The following is an 18,985-nucleotide window of genomic DNA, read 5'->3' on the forward strand; positions in this document are numbered from 1 at the left end:
ATCAAAAATCTCATCGTGTTAATATTTTGTGGAAGCACCAATAGTCGGCCCTACAATATCGCCGCAATCTCGACATTGAAGTATTTGGTCAAAAGTTTTGTGATATTTGATTTTCTCTAAATATCGCCCAGCTCTAGTTAAGAGAGCGAGAAGGTGCCTATTTTTTTTTTCTTTTTTTTTTCCAGATGAGGGAACAAATTATAAAATCTAATCTTTCCCACATGTGCCCCCACTGGCCGGACACAGTAATAGCATGTCAATCATCACACCATCCTACATTTCTCCTTGCCTGTTAGTTTGATGTTTTTTTCTTCTTCTTCTTCTTTCCATCTCCTGATCACACTGTGCACACACAACGGACTCAGATCAAAGAGAGGCTTCAAAGCCGGAGCAGGAAACTAGAGCTAAAGGGGTTCTCTCTCTCTCTCTCTCTCTCTTTCTAACTCTCCCTCTCTCTCTTTCTCTCTCTCTCCTTCCTCATTTCTCAACACCCTCTCTTCAAACAGCTCGGGCGATCCCGAGCGCTGAGCGAGGCAACGTCTGCCTGAGCCCAGCCATACCCTCTTCACCTTTTACTTTATCTCGCCAAGACAGTTCTCAGCAGAGTGCCAGCGCTGGGTATCACAGAGAAACCGTTGGGCTCCGAAGCGCTAAAAAGGACTGTGCCCGAGTCGAGGACTAATGAGATCACTAAGAACACTAAGCAGGCGGGTATCTAAGGCCACAGAGAAAAAAAGAAGCACCTTGCGCCCCACTACGGCCGTTTATCATGCTCTCAACAACACACCATTGCAGTATACTGTTGCAAACCTAGAACAATACCTATTTTCAAGTACTCGATGTAAACGACAAGCCAACACATATCCCGGAAGAAACAGAAAGGACCGATCCAGAGGATGGAATCTACAGTTCGTCGTCATCCAGCTAGAAGGTCGGAAGGTAACGTCAGCCTTTTAACACCTTGTGACGTTTTGGTTTAAGTCAGGAGACGCATCCAACGTGACATGCAACATACTTTTTTTTAAATGTATAATGTCTATGTGTTTCATATGTTGTGTTCCTCATTCCCAGATCTCTTTTCTCCCGCTTATGTTTCGTACCTTTTTTTTTTTTCAAAACTCAACCATTCCAGTTAGACTTGATAAGCTTCAACTTCAGCCGGCTCTACACTCCCAAAAGGAGAGCTTTGCTTCCCTCTGTAAAGCATGAACCGATTTTCTTTTGACACATTAGCGGTCAATTTAAAAACAACAGGATCCTTTTGGCACTTGTTGAAACTGAACCCACGGAGCTAGGCATGGGGGGTGGTGGTGGTGGTGGTGGTGGTGGTGGTGGTTGGGTGGGGGAGATCTCCCATCAGCTGACAACAAAAGCTGGCGTGACTCATTAGCACTTGATAGAATCAAAGATGGACCCTTGGAGCACTTCTGATGTGCGACAGCATGCATGCAAAGTACACACAAAGTGGATCAAGTTCCCAAATAGATACAAACTGTGGTTATATGGTGGAGATTCTTAGCTTAGACACCAATTGCTCTTGTTTGGTCTCTACTAAGTGCATCTGCACACACTGCGTAGGTATGAGCAGACACAATGCAGACGATACACACTCTCCTCTAGCAGAAAAAAAAAAAAGTGGTTTAGGGTAAATAATGTTCGGGACGTGGTTGGACGGGCTCGGGCCAGGACGGACAAATGGAGTCGTTCGCTCGACGAGCTACTGCAAATACCTACGGAGCTCAGTTCAACTGAGCCCCTTTTCTGTTTGCAAAACTCAAATAGACATACAAACGGACAAACAAATTAAAAACATTTGTACATTCACATAAACAGATTGGCAAGTATCAACCGGTACATACACAGATGACCTAACTGCTGGAAAAATAAAAAAACAACAACCTTGGACACCAGATTGATGCTGATTCATGGTAATCTCCTAAATACACTATAGGCCTTCCTCTCCGTCATCCTCAGTTTAGGTGCAAGCGTGCTGGCTGAACTGTTGACCATCCATCGACTCTTAGATGACGAGCACAAGTTTTTTTGTTTTCTTTTAAGGTTTCCTGTACACTTCTGATTGGAGGAAGAGCAGAGGTTATGTCCGTGTCACGCGGAGCGTCAGTCCGAGGAGGGAAAGGAGCGAGAGAAGACATGGAGCGTGGCCTGTTTCACCACCGCGCTGCCCGTCTCTTTACGTCTTTGCACGACAACACTTGCGGGAGACCGGGAGGCGGATGTTTTCAACTGCAACTGATAATATTCAAAATGTACAAGTAAAAAAATAAAAATCTGGGAAATCTGAACGCAAACTCAGCAGCAGTCCGACATGAGATCTGCTCCTCTGCTTCTCGCCGTCATTTTCTTTTCTTTTTTTTTGTCTCCATTTCACACTCAGGTGTCAGCTTCTGACTGAGTGGAGAATAAAATCTGTTCCTCCGTTTGCTCTCACGATTTGGCAGAGTCTTACTCAGACACACACACACACACACACACACACACACACACACACACAATTTCCTGTCAAACTGAGAGAAAATATACTTTGCGAAAAAAAAAGGAACGGACAAAAATAAATAAATACACGCCATGTTCTTGCCTTCTCTGCTGATGGTCCTTCCTCATGCCAATTATCAGCTCCAGCTGCAGGGCCTCTATCTCAGTCTGTGGGCCCTTAGCTGGTGCCATCATGGAAGGAAGGGAAAGAATTACAAACTAAAGCTGTTGGATGTCTGTCCGACAGTGAATACAGAGAGGTCCCAGGTCTGGTTTTCGTGGCGGTAGCTCCCACGATGAGAGGTAAGTAATGCGGGACCTTCGTGCGAGGGCCCTGTAGAGGCTTGTGGTCCTGTCTCTCTCGGTGTTGGCTCTCTCTTTGAGTGGCGGTCGCTCTCAGCTCTCCAGGGACATGGCCGCGATCAGCTGCTCCACCTTGTAGGACAACCTCTGCTTCCTCGCCTGTTCGTCCTGCTCCAGGGCGGCCGTGATCTGTGCAGGACAAGGAAAAACTTTGGTCAAATACCAGCCAGAAAAAAAATGTAATTAAAAAAATACATATTCCGACTGCATCCTTGGTGGTTGTGATACAATAATAGAATTACATCTGACAACATTTCGTAGAGAAATGCGTATTTCGTTATGGAGCGGAGCCTGTTTTCAGTGATTGAAGGAATATTCAGATCCTTTACTTAAGTAAAAGTACTAATACCACACTGTAAAAAATTCTCTGTCACAAGTAAAATTGAATTAATTACTTAAGTAAAAGTATTTAAGTATCATCAGGAAAATGTACTTAAAGTATAATAAAGTAAAAGTACTCAATGCAGAAAAAAAAAACCTCACATTTTAGAAACTGGAAACAGATCCAAACTGTGTTTAATGGTCTGGTAATTTCAGCTGGAATTGTAGGCCGTTATATTGTTGGGTAGTTTAATTTATAATAAAACATAGGATTTTATAAACTACATGTGTTTTGTGTTCACAAATCTTAATTTGGAAAGTAACTAAAGCTGTCAGATGAATGTAGTGGAGTAAAAAGTACTATATTTCTCTCTGAAATGTAGCGGAGTAGAAGTAGAAAGTGGCATGACAAGAAAAGACTCAAGTAAAGTACAAGTACCTCAACATTTGTACTTGACTAAATGTACTTAGTAACATTCCACCACTGCCTGTTTTTTGTTAGGTTTGTATACAGACATCATAAGAAATAGAAAGAAAAGAATTACATCACTGCCTTTGTCTTTGACAACACATGGAGAAATATTTGTGTTATTAGCCTTTCCCCGTTTCATCTTCTGAGCCCATTTCTTGGAAATTTGGCATTTGTCATGTCGGGATCAAAAGGAATTCAGACAGGCTCTCTCCTTCGTTCTCTCGTCTAGTGTCTGCCTTGTCAGGAGGAATCTATGTCAGAGTGGCAGCAACACACGCGGCAAAGGCCTTTAATATGAACATAAAACAGCAACACAGAAATATGGGCCATGTCACCTTTGATATGGATATCTGTATCCAAATGGCGCAGCTTTTATTTCAACATATGGTTTCAGGTTTGCTACCGTGTATATGTTTGCTACCGTTGATCGGTTTCCTATCAAACTACACTAGACTGGAATGCAGTGTTTCACTCAATAGTTGATGATTCCAGCAACATAATTAATTGACCCCTCTTATGCAATGTGTGATTTCAAATATTATGAGATGAGAGATAAATAAATAATTGAAAGAATATGGGAGAAAAAAAAACTGTCACCCACAGTGTACCATTTATTCATGTTGAGACACACGAGTAAATGTATTTTTGCCATTACTCATACACGGTCTTTGTCCATTTATTCATACTCTGGGTCACTAAGGGGCTATGTTTTCAATCATAAATACTGATAAAATATCAGGTTTGTACCCGTGTTTTGTCAATCTAAAAAAAAACAAAAAAAAAAACACACAGTACGATGTGTATTTTTTGTGCTTTCAAACATTTTACAAGGCGTGTTGCGTCAAGACGAGGGGCCCTATTTTAACGATGTAAGCGCACGGCGTGAAGCGCCTGGCACGCAGGTGCGTTTAGGGCGTGTCCAGATCCACTTTTGCTAGTTTAACGGCAGAAAAAAGGGTCCGTGCGCCGGGCGCATGGTTCTAAAGGGTTGTACTTAGTGTCTTCATGAATTCATAGGTGTGTTTTGGGCGTAACATGCAATAAACCAATCAGTGTCATCTCCCATTCCTTTTAAAAGCCAGGCGCATTGATATTATGATGGCAGATTTGCACCGTAATATTTTTATTTGTAATCTTTTGCATGTTTGTGTGCTGCTGTACGTCCCTGTGTGTGTGTAACAAACGGTGTGCGTGCGCTGTGCATTCGCCTAGGCCTATTTTACTAATGCGCTGTTAAAATAACAATGAAATGCTGCGTTATTGACTTTAGACCAGGTTTTTGTTGGTCAATGGCGCGATCACTTCCCGCTGCCTCAAGATAGCAATACGCCAAGAATTCACCTGAACACGCCTCCCTGTAAGACCAGCACGGCCATGGGCGCAAAGATGGGCGCAGGTGCATTTGATATTTAAACGACGCGGGCGCCGGATGGGAAATTGACAGCTGCGTCGGTCTTAAACTAGCAAAAGACAGTTGCGTCAGGCTTTGCGCTGCGCCGGGTGCAAGATAGGACCCGAGAGCTTTTATGTCCTTCAGTCAATCAGAACCACATTTTTAGTTTTTAGCGGATTGGTTTCGGTCAGTCCCTTCCACCTTTTATGCAGAAAATGTTGACTGACTGTTGTCTGGAAAACATCTCAGCAACACTCAACTTCTCTTTTTGTCCGCACAGCATGGCAAACCTGTGTTTGCTGCCTGTCCTGTGTCAGAACACAGTCTCTGTCTGCCCACCTAACAACTTCCACTCATCTGCCTTAAGTGCTCTTAAAGGCTGGCAGCTACAGACAGAGCATTTCCTCCTCCTCGTCGGGCCCGATAGCAATCTATTATTAATCTGTAGCACTGTATGCAGGTGCCGCTCCCACTGCCATCTCCCAAATCCATTTAAGTAGGCTGCAGCTCTGGCCTGGTTAGCCTGACAAACGGCCCCTTTGTGAAGGGCTGAGTAAGAATGAAGAGCTGTTAATGCTAGGTGAGGTTTTTATACACTGCACTGCTGGGAGACAGCCCGTACTACAGGAGTGATGAGGCACATGTGTATGTGAGCGTGTGTGTGTGCAACATGAGTGTGAGTTTACATTTGTTTCTATGCATGTGCGCATCAGATGACAACTGCAGAGGCAGCAAAAGTGCATGTATGAGATTCATGGAGAGCAAAGGGGACGCTGACTGGATAATGGGTAGAAAGAGAAGGAATGTACAGGAGGGAGAAAGAGAGATAAAATACGAGACAGAGAGAGAGAAAGAGAGAGAGATAGATACTGTGATCCAACATAAAAGGTCAGGCTAATGCTTCCCAGAGGAGGAGCTGACATTAGAAGCGGAACGTCTCCATAAATGCACTTTCTCTTCCTTCCCTATCTTCCTCCCTTCTTTTTTTTTTACACTTCCTGTGATCTGACAGTGTGTGTGTGTGTGTCTATGAATCAGCTCATGAGAGCCCTATATAACAGATAGTCCACTCTTAACTCGGCACAGACGAAAGGACAGGGCAGCATGCTGAGAGCTTGTAGACATCCACTTTCTACTGCGCAGATCAGACACGCTGCCTTGTTAAGCGCAGGTCTCAGTAGACCTCTGGGCTTTGGGGAAGACTCGAAGAAGACTTACTGAAGACTCGGAGCTGACCTCACTAACCTTTTCCAGTTATGAATAGCCTGGGAGCACCGAGGGCAAAATGAACGTGCATTAAAAAGCGCGGGGCAAATTTGCGGCACGCCTTTTGTTCAATCTGCCTGTAATTAGCGGCTGATTTGCCACGGCAGCAGCTCATTACACAATCAGCGCCTGGGACTGCCCTCCAGGTAGAAATGTGCACGTGAAGGAGCTCGGCATGTAGAGGGATTTATCTGAGATCACCAAGCTCAGAAATGATGCTGCGCAGAAATACAGTAACAACAAAAACATTTTGAAACATTTAATAAGGGCAGAGTTCAACTCCACCTGAGGAAATTATACTCCAACTTATGTGTAGGAATTTATAATATTAATGCAACAGGAGTCATTAAATGGTTAAGTCCTTTGGAAGGCCCAGTTTGGAACCTGAGCTGCAACAGAAAACGTCCTGGGGAGGCCCGAGTTGGACTCCGTTACCTTGTTCTTATACTGCATTGTAAATTTTATTCTCGTACTTTATCTGTTTCTAATTTTTTAATCGATTTTAACTGCTCTTTAATGTTTTATGTAAAGCACTTTGAATTGCCCTGTTGCTGGAATGTGCTATACAAATAAAGCTGCCTTGCCTTGCCTTGAGAAGATGAGCACGTGAGATAGGTGGAGGGGGGGGGAGGGGATGGAGAAACGGAGAGATAGCAGCGCAGAATGGAGCAGCAGAAGCTCAAAACAGAGCAGGTGGAGGATGGAGATGGTGCTGATACGGATGCTGTTTCAATGGAACACAGAGGTTAACGTCTTATCAAATTTAATTAGCAAAAACACAATTTCCCATGCTCTCTTTGTTTGGTGTTACAAAAAAAAAAAATAGTCACGTTGCGTTCATTTATTATTACAGCTCTTCTCCCTGTCAGTTCTCTGTCTTCGATTCATTTGGCTGCAGTCACTGAGATGATTCATGTTAAAAAATAATTCCCACCACGGCCTTTTCTTTTAGATACCCCCGTGCCATTTGTTCCTGCTCAGGATTTTCTTTGTACAAAACTGGACCTCGTAAATCGCACGAACCTTCTGCATCAAAAAGAACGGTGCTCACGTTAGGCGTGCACATGCTAGAACGAGACTGTCCTCCCCCGAAAAAAACGCTCCCAGAGGTGGTTCAAGCAGCAATTACGACCTATAGTTACGTTTATAGTGGCGGCGCCCTCTAGTGACCGAGTCATAATGACGGGAGCAAAGCAAGAAGTCATAGTGCGTTCCATTTACCTCGGTAATCGGAAGCCGGAGCTGGGACTCACATTTACAAGTCGGATTTTTCATTGTGGAGTTAGCTCTTGCCAGGTTAGCCATTGTTAGCAATACCAGTTAATAACAACGCTTAATTACTGTTTTGTGCATACAAGCAGCATAACAAGTCCACTGATTAAGTGCTAATAACTGCATGTTACAACATGGATGTGGACGTGTGGATGTGCCAAACAAACACAAGTTGGGCTAAAACTGGTCACATTCGATTAGCATGAAAACATATCCCAGAGAACGGTAGACTCGGTCATCATGTGTTATTAATCCCTAGGTTCCTTTTGCGCCGGATTTCTCCTTTAAAAGACGTGTTTAAAATCGCAACCTTTACTTTCAAAACCACGACCAATTTGTTCTCTGGTTTAGATATGAGGTTGTATTTCCTGCCACTGCTGCCTGTGGGTGGTATTAGAAGTTAGGGTAACAAACAACCCATATCGTCATATGGTTTGGAGGACTTGTTGGCTAGAACATGCGTGTAAGAAAGTATCACTTACCTCCTCACTGTACTTGCTGACGTAAGAGTAGATCTCATTGAGAGCGCTGAGCATGTTAAACTCTGTGGAGTGGAGTCGGGCCTGTTCTGCCAAATAGGCATTCATGTCCTGGTCACTAATGGCCGGCAGCCGGTTGATGTCAGCGTAGTACCTGAGGACGCAGACAAGGGGGCAGCACTTGGCATCACTCGCAGAGAATCACTGAGTTCATGTAATAGCTCCGCTGAGACCTAGTACTTTTTTTTGTTTGTTTTTTTAACGGTAATAAATCACTTTCATGAACAATGAATGCCTGGTAACAGTTGCTCACAAGAGGCTTTTTACACAATCTGGTTGAGAAGTGTAGGCAGGAAGAAAGAGAATTATAAATCAATTTCCTAAAAGATCCCAATTTTTATTGTAAGGGGATACAAAAAGGATGTGACAGAGGGGATCAGAATTGTGTGTTAAGTGAGTGTAGCAGCTCGTACCTCTCTACCCAGCTCTTGTAATTGGGGATATCTTTAGCGTAGAGCAGCTTATTGGATGGGGAGTCTTTGCCCAGACGGTGCTCTGAAGTGGAGCAAGAATCCATAAAGGTCTGAGCTACCACGGACAGACAGGCATCCGTGATGCTGCTCTTATGGATGTCAAACACGAACTGCGGGTTCTTGATCACGTTCACCCAGAAACGCAATGGAAGGCTGAAAGATGGAGTCAAAGAGAATAAGTAAGAGACAGAAAGAAGTTATCTGGCACACTGAATTCACCATGTGACATTAGAGCAGCTATGCCATGTGATATTTCCTTTGCAAAAAAGGCCCTTACCAGTTGCTTTTCCACGTGTGACGCACGTCTGTGTCATGAATGCCGTGTTTGTCTGCCTGCTCATCCAGGAAGTCAAACATGTATTTGATGGCGAGGGGAAGAGTGCTCCCTCGGTGAACTGTACTGAACAACGTCTCGAATAGGTCGTCGACAAATTTTTGTAGGGTACCCTGTGAAAAGGAGAGAACACCGTCTAAATGCAGTCAAATTGTCGTCAAAAATGTAGTCTTGCATTGCCTGGCCTATCTCCACAGCGCTGTGGAGTGAGGACAGGCTCCTCCACACATACATTCAGGGATAGGAGAAAAATACGCTCTGCGTTGTTTGCATTTCTTTAAACCAATCACAATTGTCTTGCTAAGCTCCGGACACAGCGACGGTGGCTCTGCAAAACTGTCTCGGGAAGAAACTTGTTTCGGTGGAACATTTGCACCCCGCAAAAGAAAACGCCACATACAATATTAAAGGTGCACTATGAGTTCCTGCATGATGTCACTTCTGTTGACGTTCCAAGTAAATACCAAACAAAACAGAGCAAGCTTGCCCCTCCCCCCATGTTTCCGTAACCGTCATGACTAACTGACTAACTGTCACTAACCCCAACCCCCTCCCTCAACCATCTTGTCGGTGATTGGCTGGAACGTGGCTTGTTGTATTTTGGTGCACAGCCTGTGCCCCTAGTAGTTGCTGGACGTTCATGACCCCTGTGTTGTCTCCTGAGGCTTTTTCACAGTGTATTCAGGGTGCAGGCAGCTAGCGGATCAAGGAGAGATGGCTACGATTTGAGACAAAAAATGAAATTGCGCTGAAACCATGCAGGAACTCATAGTGCACCTTTAAATTAAGTTAACTGTTGACACAATACAGTAACGTGAGCTATTTAGATTAGCTGGATACATGGTTTGCTCTTACCAGTGTATCGCCGTGGATATTTTGTCCACAGCAGTCACACCAATCGGTCCCAAAACGTCCCAGTTAGATAGTAAATGCCGCAAACATATTCTGTAAATCTTTACGATTATTCCCCGAAAAAACCAAGCATGCCTGCCTTGTTGCACGATCCAAATTCTCTCTAAACTTGCCATTTTCAGCGTGTAGCTTGCTAGCTTGTTTGTTTCCCGAAGCGAACGGAGATTGAGAACAGCAACACACACACAGAGCGGAAGGTGAGGGACATTCGGCAACGTGTCAGCTCGCCGGATGTCAGGCAATTATCCCAGTAAATGTACTTCCGTTGATCCACACTATCGAACATGTGACATGTTGTCACATATATGGGGGAATGTGAATGTACCTTGGTAGCTAGCAGCCTGGTCAGATAAATCTCAGAGACCATCTTGCTACCGCGGTCTCCTTCCTTCTGGTCTCCGTGTTCGTGGTTCTTCACCAGGTGCCACACCTTCACACCGCTTTCTAGATCAGGGGTGATCATGGGAGCACGTGAACGGAGGCTGTCGGGACTGCCCGTGTAGCGGAATGAAGAGTCTGTCCAGAAAGAAAATCAAAATAAAAGAGACTGAGATAAAGAATGATCAGTAATCCTAAATGACCGTGATTACAAAAGCTTCCCTTAGGTGCTGCATCATGTAAATTAAACACGCCCACACACAAGCATACAGTACGTATACTATACACATAGCCTCTCTCTCATTTCCATCGCTCTTTGTAATTCATGACAAAGCCAAATCTTCTGTGTTCCCCTCCCGCTCTAAGCCGTGCCGTAAAAGGAAATTGCAGTGGTGGATAATTTCATAGAACAGCAAAGTAATGAAAGGGAGGGGAAGTTGTGGTCCCTGGCATCGCATTGATTAGCAGTGGCCCGCTTGAAACCAGAATCCCAAATGACACACAAGCCCTTGCCACCCATTTATCTTATTACATACAGTGTGCAGGAAAGACGTATTTACAAAATGCTACATATTCATTCTCTTTTTCTGTCTTCTCCCTGCATCACGAATACTTTGAACGTCGTTTTCTTTTTTCCCCCTTCCTACACTCATTCATTTTCTCCTCCTTTTCCCTCTTTATATAATCCCTGCCTCACTGACTGAGACAAGTTTTGTCCCTGGCTCCTCTTAAAAGCACTCGTAATTGGCTCTTGCCACACTGTACCAACGCCATGTTGAAAACGTCCCTGTCACACTCTCATCAACGCATCAAAAGATCCCTAATTTGTTAAGCGCCGTAGCCACCATCCTTCATCCATACATCGTCCTCATCTCTGCTCGTGTGTTCCTGCCTCCTTGCTCTGAACTCCGTCTGAATGATGCTGGTTTCAGTTTCCCTAATTAGCCGGCGTCTACGCCTGCCAGCGGGCTCACTAGAGATTCGGGATCTGAGGATCTCAATGAGGATCTCAATGAGGATCTCTCTGACCTGGCATCAAAGGCCGGGCTAAACAACAAAGCCTTTTGCTGCCAGTACAGCCACTTACACCTTTCAAATAAGACCAACCTGTGCCTCTGCAGTGGCCACCAGGGACCAGGGCCTGAGTCGGGGGAGGGGTGTTTGAATTTATGTGCCTTTGTAAGTGTGTATAGGGTGGATTGAGGTACCAAATCCCATCTTAATCCAGTCACTGGTTTTTACTGCGCTGGTATTTCCTCGTTCCCTTTAATCTTCCGACACCCTCAGCCTTTCCCCCAACTCTACTAGTCTCACTTTGCCAGACCTTCCTCCACAGCGCTGCGGAGGAGGGTCTGGCTAGTACACACAGCAATCCGGAAGGGAGAAAAATGTGCTCTCGTTTACTGGCATTTCTTTAAACCAATCACAATCGTCTTGGGCGGCGCTAAGCGCAGAGCGGAGCCGCTGCAAAATAGCCTCGGGAAGGACCTTGTTTTGGTGGAACTTGTGTACGTTCAGAGGTTGTTTTAGTCGTGCGACAGAAAACTCATAAATCCACCGGAGTTTAGAATTACAACACAAAGAAAGTGGAAGGTAACGTGACATCCGAAAAGACATTCGACGGAATTTCCGTCAGAAGAAGAGAGCAATCCCGGAAGTGAAATGTCACTCCGGCCCCAAACGTTTTCTCAAAAGCCCCGAATCTTTCAGGGGTTTTAAAATAACTTCAACTTTGGGTCATTTCCCCTTCAGAGTCTCAGACTGGACTGGCAAATCAATGGAACAACAGTTCTATTACTGGGGAAATACTTAACTTCAAAATAGTAACATCTGACAATTTTTTGGGAGTGAAAATGAGTCATCCCCAGCATTTGTTGTGTTTTGGTTTCGGAATGTCAAAGGCAGTTGGTGAACAAATAGATACAAATGTACGCTCTATAGGAAGATTTTTTTCCTTGGCAGCTATCATGTTGTGATCTATATCTATATGTCTATATATCTATAAGTTTTTTTCTCCAAATGATGTACAGATTTTCTGTTATCTCAAGTGGCTTGAACAATAGTGCATATAGCTGCCGTAAATGGGAAACCAATCTTCCCAGGGGATCATTCCCCCCCTAAGTTTGGGCAGAGCCCCAAATGTTTACAACGTCTGGCTCCGCCCCTGAATAACACTAAGCAGCGACCTGGAGCCCTCTTCTGCTGCAGTCCCCAGCTCCTGGATACAGCCAGAAAGTAGGGGAGTGTGTTGTGGCTGATTTTTAAAGCTCAAGGAGGGGGGGGGTGGTGGGGGTGGTGGTACCGGCAGTGTAAATTGAGTCAAGATGCTAAGTGTTGAACGTGAAATTGGTATGAATCCATCAGCAGGTGTCGAGTTGCAGCTGTGCCTGCTGTGCCAACCCATGATTGATGAGGGACGGGCACACGCCAGCAGAGCCTCCGCTTTTTATGCCGTGCACGTCCAACTCCAGTGCTTGAGCACTCGCACACACAAAGTAAAAAGCAAGAGAATGAATGCGAGAGAGTACAGAGCCTCTCCGCAGCACGTTGCAATTTCATAATGGCTTTAAAATCCCTTTAATATCCCTTGTGACTAAGATGTTTGAGAGTAATGACTATGTAGGTGTAAAGCTCCAGAAGAAGAGAGCAAATTAAGCTATGCTATTAAAACAACAACAACAATAACATAATGCAGATAAGGGTTCCTTTCTTTTGTTACACTGGTATTTATACTTCTTTACATTACTTTGGTCCTCCAACATTTATTTAAAAAAGATTGATGACAGAGCCTGCACTGTAATCTTTTTTTTTTTTTTTTTAGAATTTTTTTTTTGGGCTTTACTGCCTTTTAAAGGTCCCATGCCGTGAAAATTTCAGTTTATGAGGTTTTTTAACATTAATATGTGTTCCCCCAGCCTGCCTATGGTCCCCCAGTGGCTAGAAATGGTGATAGGTGTAAACCGAGCCCTGGGTATCCTGCTCTGTCTTTGAGAAAATGAAAGTTCAGATGGGCCGATCTGGAATCTTCTCCTTATGAGGTCATAAGGAGCAAGGTTACCTCCCCTTTCTCTGCTTTGCCCGCCCAGAGAATGTGGCCCACCCATGAGAGAGAGAGACATCATGGCTTTCAAACGAGCGAAGTGGCAGTTGGTCAAGGCCACACCCCCACTTTCCACCTTGCCACCCCTCTCCTCCTCAATAGCTACAGACACAGAAATGGCACATCCTAAGGAAAGCTCATTGTGGGACTGGCTCTAGTGGCTGTAATTCTGCACCAAGGCTGAATTTCGGGAAAGAGATTTCAGATACAGTATTAGGGGACCACACAGGCCTATATAAAAGCATCCAAAGAGCACCATGTCATGGGACCTTTAATTTTTGACAGGAGAGCTAGGTGAGAGAGGGGGATTCACAGGTCGGATTCAAACCCTGGACCTCTGCGTTGAGGCATAAACCTCTCAGTACATATGTGCGCTTGCTCTACCCACTGATCCAACCCGGCCCCCTGCACTGTAATCTTCTAAAGGTCATCATAGATATCAGTTATGTCATCAGGTGTGTTGCAAATGTCACTCCACATGATTTTACAACACTGAAGGTAAAGGTTACACACAAAGTATCCACAGGTATCCAATCCTGAATAAGACTTGTAATTGCTGGAGGGATAAGGACGCCGATAGCGCTTTTTCTTTGTTAGGCGGTTTAAAGGCAGTGTTCACTTTCTGTGCCGAATCCTGGTAATTGGCCATGCTCACTTATCTTTTTCTGTTTGTGTGAAGTATCATTCACACAGAATAATTAGCAATCATAATAAGTTGCCTGGTACTGCTGTGCGTGTCTGGCATGGGACCAATTTTGGCACCCAGCAGCAGCACAAACTACAAGCACATCTGAAGTATGTTGTGTGTTTGCATGCAAGTGTGGGTGCAAGTGTGCAGGCAACTTGTAGCCCGTTGTGTCCTACACAGAATGAATCTTCATTATAATAATATTGCAGCTTTTAAATCAAACAATGGCTATATGTCTAACTCTCCCCTCTCCCATCTGTTTTTGTTTCTCTCTAGTCTTTTCATTATTGTATCATCCAACAGAGTTTGGACCTGAACTGTAGAGCAAACTGCAGCACACGCACACAGTTGGAGAGAGAAAAAAGCTGCAAAAAAAACCCCTCTGCAGCAGAAAGCAGAGCAGCTCCAAACGGAGCTGACCACGGCTTTGGGGAGAGTGGATTTGGCTTTGTTCATATCTGAAACAACTAATATAAAAAAACACGTTGATGTGTCTGTGGAAGAGCAACAATATAATAATAATTAGTTACCATCAAGTAAGAAGACATCTGTGTTGCACCGGCAATTTTTTGTTATTTTAGCAACAATATAACATTTGCATGGAATTAACTGCTGATTAACTGTTGAATAAGCCTGCGAATACGTACGCAATTGCCTAATATATATGCAATCAACGATATCAATGTTGTAGTTAAGTCGCCAACTGTTGAGTCCAAGTCCGAGTCACCAAAGAAGTGTCCAAGTCGAGTCACCATTACCTGAGTTTGAGTCGAGTCACAAGCCCAGAGACTTGAGTCGGACTCGAGTCCCAGTCCAGGGCTTGACTACTCCATCGCTGCCTATTACATATTAAAGCAGTCAGAAACTTCATCCAACTACCTATTTCATTAAAGTCTGAGTCCTAGTCCAAGTCATCAGTGCGCAAGTCCATGTCGAGTCCAGAGAATAGCGACTCGAGTCGGACTCAGGTCCGAGTCCAGGACACGAGTACTCCATCACCGATGTCAGGACAGGGGAATGAGAAGAGCAATGTGGTCTACGGACTCACCGTATCTGCTGATGGAGGAGCGAGTTATGCTGGCTGAGGAGGGGATGTTGTATGATGAGGTCTGTTTGGGCACCAACGCCACAACGCAGCGGTCTGACACCTGTGAGAAGAGAGACACGTATTACATGAATCTGCCGGTTCCTTAATGGTGATTTCCATATTTTAATTAGAACAGAGTTTCTTTTCCCCCTGAAAAATGTTGAATATTCCCATAAACAAAACATATCCCCCCCCCCACGCAACCCAGCCCTTCCTGTCATATCTCTGTTCCCTGCTGTTCTCTACCACAGCCCCGTGGCTTTCTTCCTGCAGAGGATGGTGGCTGTACTCAACATGACTGTCATTGTCATCCCCTTTCACAAACATTAGAGACATGATGTAAGCTTTGGAACTGGGATGAGATGCTAACAGGGAGTGAAAGAGAAAGAGAGAGAGAGGAAAAGGGAAAGAGATACTGTCAGAAAGAGAGACCGAGACTAGAATGCGGAATGTCTCATCTCGTGTACTTCGCACCCTAAAAGGAAAATGGGGTACGCAGGTTTAATAATAGCATTAGAACAGCCCAGAGTCAAAGTGAAAGACGGAGAGAAGAAGCTGTGTAAAAGATGGCGTGTCTCGAATGAGAGACAGACACTGAGGTTCATCCTTTTTTCCTCTCAGCGTTTTCTTTTTACAAAGGGCTCCTGGCCTGTGTGTGATGTGCTCCAGTCACATCAGATAAGCTTAGAAAAACTGATGAAAACCACACTTGAGAGGATGGGTTTGAACATTTTTTTTTTTTTTTGTATCATTAATTTTTAACATGCCACTTCTGTTAGTACACCATAACATCCCATTTAAGAAAAAAAGCTTAACACGGCAAACAAAACTTGTGGTTCTTTTCTGAAAGCCAAAACAACAAAACAGCTTGTTGGCTGGCATTTACAGCCCACCCCGAGGAGGGATTTCTCTCTTTCAGACCCAGCGAAGACAAACTGAGGAGCCTCCAGCGGAGACATAAACAAAAGGCAAATGCCAGGCTCCAAAAGACATACCTCAAAAGGATCTACAGAACAACAGAAAATTTAGCGGGAACGGGCTGCTCTCCATCCCTTGTTTGAGAATAAGCTACTGAATGTTGGCATGGGCATTTACAGAGTTCCTCCTTGCCCTCGAGAGCCATGTGCCTCTCCATCCTCCCTCAAGTCTCGCCCTAACTTCTTTCTCCCACGCTTCCCAAACTAATCTCGGCTGTGCTATTAGTTGGAGTTACCATCTGGCCTCTGCTGGCCTCGCTGGAGAGATACTTGAAACTGGGGATGAAATCCTCTTAAAGACGCAGCTCTGGCTCCGTGGCTTCTTGGAGGGAAATTAAAAATGCTCTTTTTTACCCCCACCCGGCATCTTTGACCCTTCTATCTCTCCAACCTGCTCATTTGTCCCCGCTTTCCTAAACCTAATTTCGACGGCCTCTCCGTCCAACAGCTGACGATGCACGGACCAACTCTAATACACTAATACACTTCCGTGAAGTTTCCATTGCTATTCCCGTGATACATTTTCTCTGGGGAGCATGAAATAGCTTCTCTGTCTCCCCCCTTTCCCTTTACGCCTCCCTCCCTCCCTCCCTCCATCCCTCTCTCTTTCTCTCTGCTTTTTATGGCTGACAGAGAGGCTACAGCAGAGATGGGTCCTTGTGATAGAGTAAATGATTGAAGGCGTACAGATTCGCCCTTCAGGGATAATCCAGTGTGGGGCTGATAGTGGCCAGGTGTGATAAGGGCTGTGGGCCCTGCCTGTGATAAGACCTTCCATTAGACAGTGCAGAGCAGACCACAGCGAGAGTGCGGTCAGCCTCTATCTTTCTTTTTCTCAGCCCTCCGGACACAACCCCTCAGCCCTGGCCTTAGCCCGTTTCCCCTTGGTGTCCCATCTCTCCTGGACTCATGCCCTTAAGATCACAACGCTTATCGTACCTCGTCGACTCTGCCCAGTAGCTTGGAAACGCACAACCTGTGCATATGTGCCCTCCTGTCGTAACAAAATGTGAGATTGGCCACTGTGTATGAATATAACTCTCTCTTAGGTTTCCCAGGGAATCTTCTGAAGAGTTAAATGCCAATCTGCTGGTCTTTCTAATGGGATTTAAGATGGGTTTTAAATAATGAAATGTGTTTCATTGAAGAATCAGTGTGAGTTTTTACAAATAATACAGTGGTTGCCACATGCCACATTGGAGATGTGGCTTTAGGGTGAAGCAGTAGTGCAGGATTAATCGAATATGCCTCTTCTTTTCTATAGAGCTCAACAGCTATGGTTCCGGAAGTCATTTTCCCCGTTCAGTATCTCCATTGACGTTTCTTTAAATGCTTAGCACCGAGACGAATTGTGACCATAAAACATTTGATTCGGCACAAAAGAACATTTTGAAAAAAGGCAACGGTACAAGACTGTTCACAGACCGTGTACAGAAATGATCATAGACTTTAGTGGTAGCAGCTCGCTCTACCCTTTTGCGGGTTTGCGGGTGCGGTAAACATTTCCATGGTAACAGCGAGTTCCACCAATCAGCGACGTTGCTGTTGAGCTTAGGATTGTTGTGGGTAGTGTAGTATTTCTCGAATAAAGCGTGTTTTTCTCAAAACAAGGTTGATTTCATATGGACTTTTACAACCTCGTAGCTCGTGGTCAGTCTACCTTGGATGGTTTAGAAATTGATTTGAATTCGGATTTGTACTCCACACTGTTGAGCTCTATGGAATATACTATTTGTTAAACTATTTACTCAATATTCTTCCTCCTAAAAACCTTCATATTCCCACTTGTCCGACATTTTTTATTCAGATTTACAATGGGAACCAGCGAGCCGAGACAGACAGCATTGGATTCATGAACAGATAGCAATGGAGTAGTATCTATTTTGTCTGGGGCAGTTGAAAATAGCCCAACATTCCCCCAAGTGAATTCTGCAGGGTGGGTAACAGGATCTATCTGGCAGGCTCTCCTGGTGTGGCCATCAGTGTCTGCTCTCCCAGTTCCTTCACCGCAGAGACGAGGACAGACAGAGGTTACCGGGCAGCAGCAAGGGATGGAAGTTTCCAAACTGACTTTTTATTTTGACGCAGTCTCAGCCAAAGTGAAAGAGGGAGCAGTCTTCCGTTTACTGTCACTTATTTGCACAATAGGAATGATATTCCTAGACAAAACGCACACTGCCCATGTGTCCCCACAAATGGTTGTGGCAAACACATTAATATGCTGGAAAAGCCACAGCCCACCTGTCATAAATCAACACTTTGTCAAACATCATCAATGTAATTACCCACACAGCGCCCTGGTGAATACGGTGTGGGCCTGTTCTGCAATTTGAATCCTCATAAATAACCTAAGCGGTCTGACAACTTCACTCCATAACACTATCCTGTTTATGAGAGCTATTAATGCTAATGTCTGATTCATGTGGATGTGGCTGTGATACTATCCAGCAGGAACAAGGTTAGCGCCAACATGCCTCAAGACAACAGAGATGGGGGAGGTGGAGAAGAAAGAAGGTGTGAGGGAACACTTTCCTTTGTCGGGGTGGAAGATTAAACAACAAGAAGATCCACATCAGCAATCAGCCTGTTGGCTCTCCAATTTCATAAATCCGTTATCTCAACTCCTGTGTTTGTCTGAGTATAAGCATGTGCAATGTGAGGTGTGCACATGCATTGTGTGCATGGCTGAGTGTGCTTTTATCTTCTTCTATCTTTATTCATGCAAGAAAGAAATATATACTGACATTGATAGAGAAGAGTGGGAGGATAGGAGTTTAGTCCCCTGACTGTGAATGCCAAAGTGTTTAATAAAGATTCTGAACTCACTTTAATATGTGTGCATTTATGTTTTTTAATTTTGGTGTAACTGCTGGGGAGCTGGGAAGGTGTGCTTTTCCATATCCAGGTTATGTAAACC

The 18,985-nt window shown here is 44.5% G+C and overlaps 1 protein-coding gene across 1 annotated transcript in view; it reads right to left on the reverse strand.

Annotated features, from left to right (window-relative positions):
• Nucleotides 1–1,015: 1,015 nt before the first annotated feature.
• Nucleotides 1,016–18,985, reverse strand: part of plxna2 (plexin A2) — a 219,493-nt gene continuing 201,523 nt past the window's right edge. Inside the window, exons 27-32 of the mRNA XM_039800088.1 lie at nucleotides 15,053–15,152; nucleotides 10,164–10,354; nucleotides 8,870–9,039; nucleotides 8,533–8,745; nucleotides 8,063–8,213; nucleotides 1,016–2,985 (exon numbers count right to left, since the gene is read on the reverse strand). Of these exons, the coding sequence (XP_039656022.1) occupies nucleotides 2,890–2,985; nucleotides 8,063–8,213; nucleotides 8,533–8,745; nucleotides 8,870–9,039; nucleotides 10,164–10,354; nucleotides 15,053–15,152 (921 nt within the window). The 3' untranslated portion in view covers nucleotides 1,016–2,889. The remainder of the gene's footprint in view (nucleotides 2,986–8,062; nucleotides 8,214–8,532; nucleotides 8,746–8,869; nucleotides 9,040–10,163; nucleotides 10,355–15,052; nucleotides 15,153–18,985) is intronic.

The sequence above is a fragment of the Perca fluviatilis genome, chromosome 5, assembly GCF_010015445.1.
Source record: "Perca fluviatilis chromosome 5, GENO_Pfluv_1.0, whole genome shotgun sequence".
NCBI lineage: Eukaryota > Metazoa > Chordata > Actinopteri > Perciformes > Percidae > Perca > Perca fluviatilis.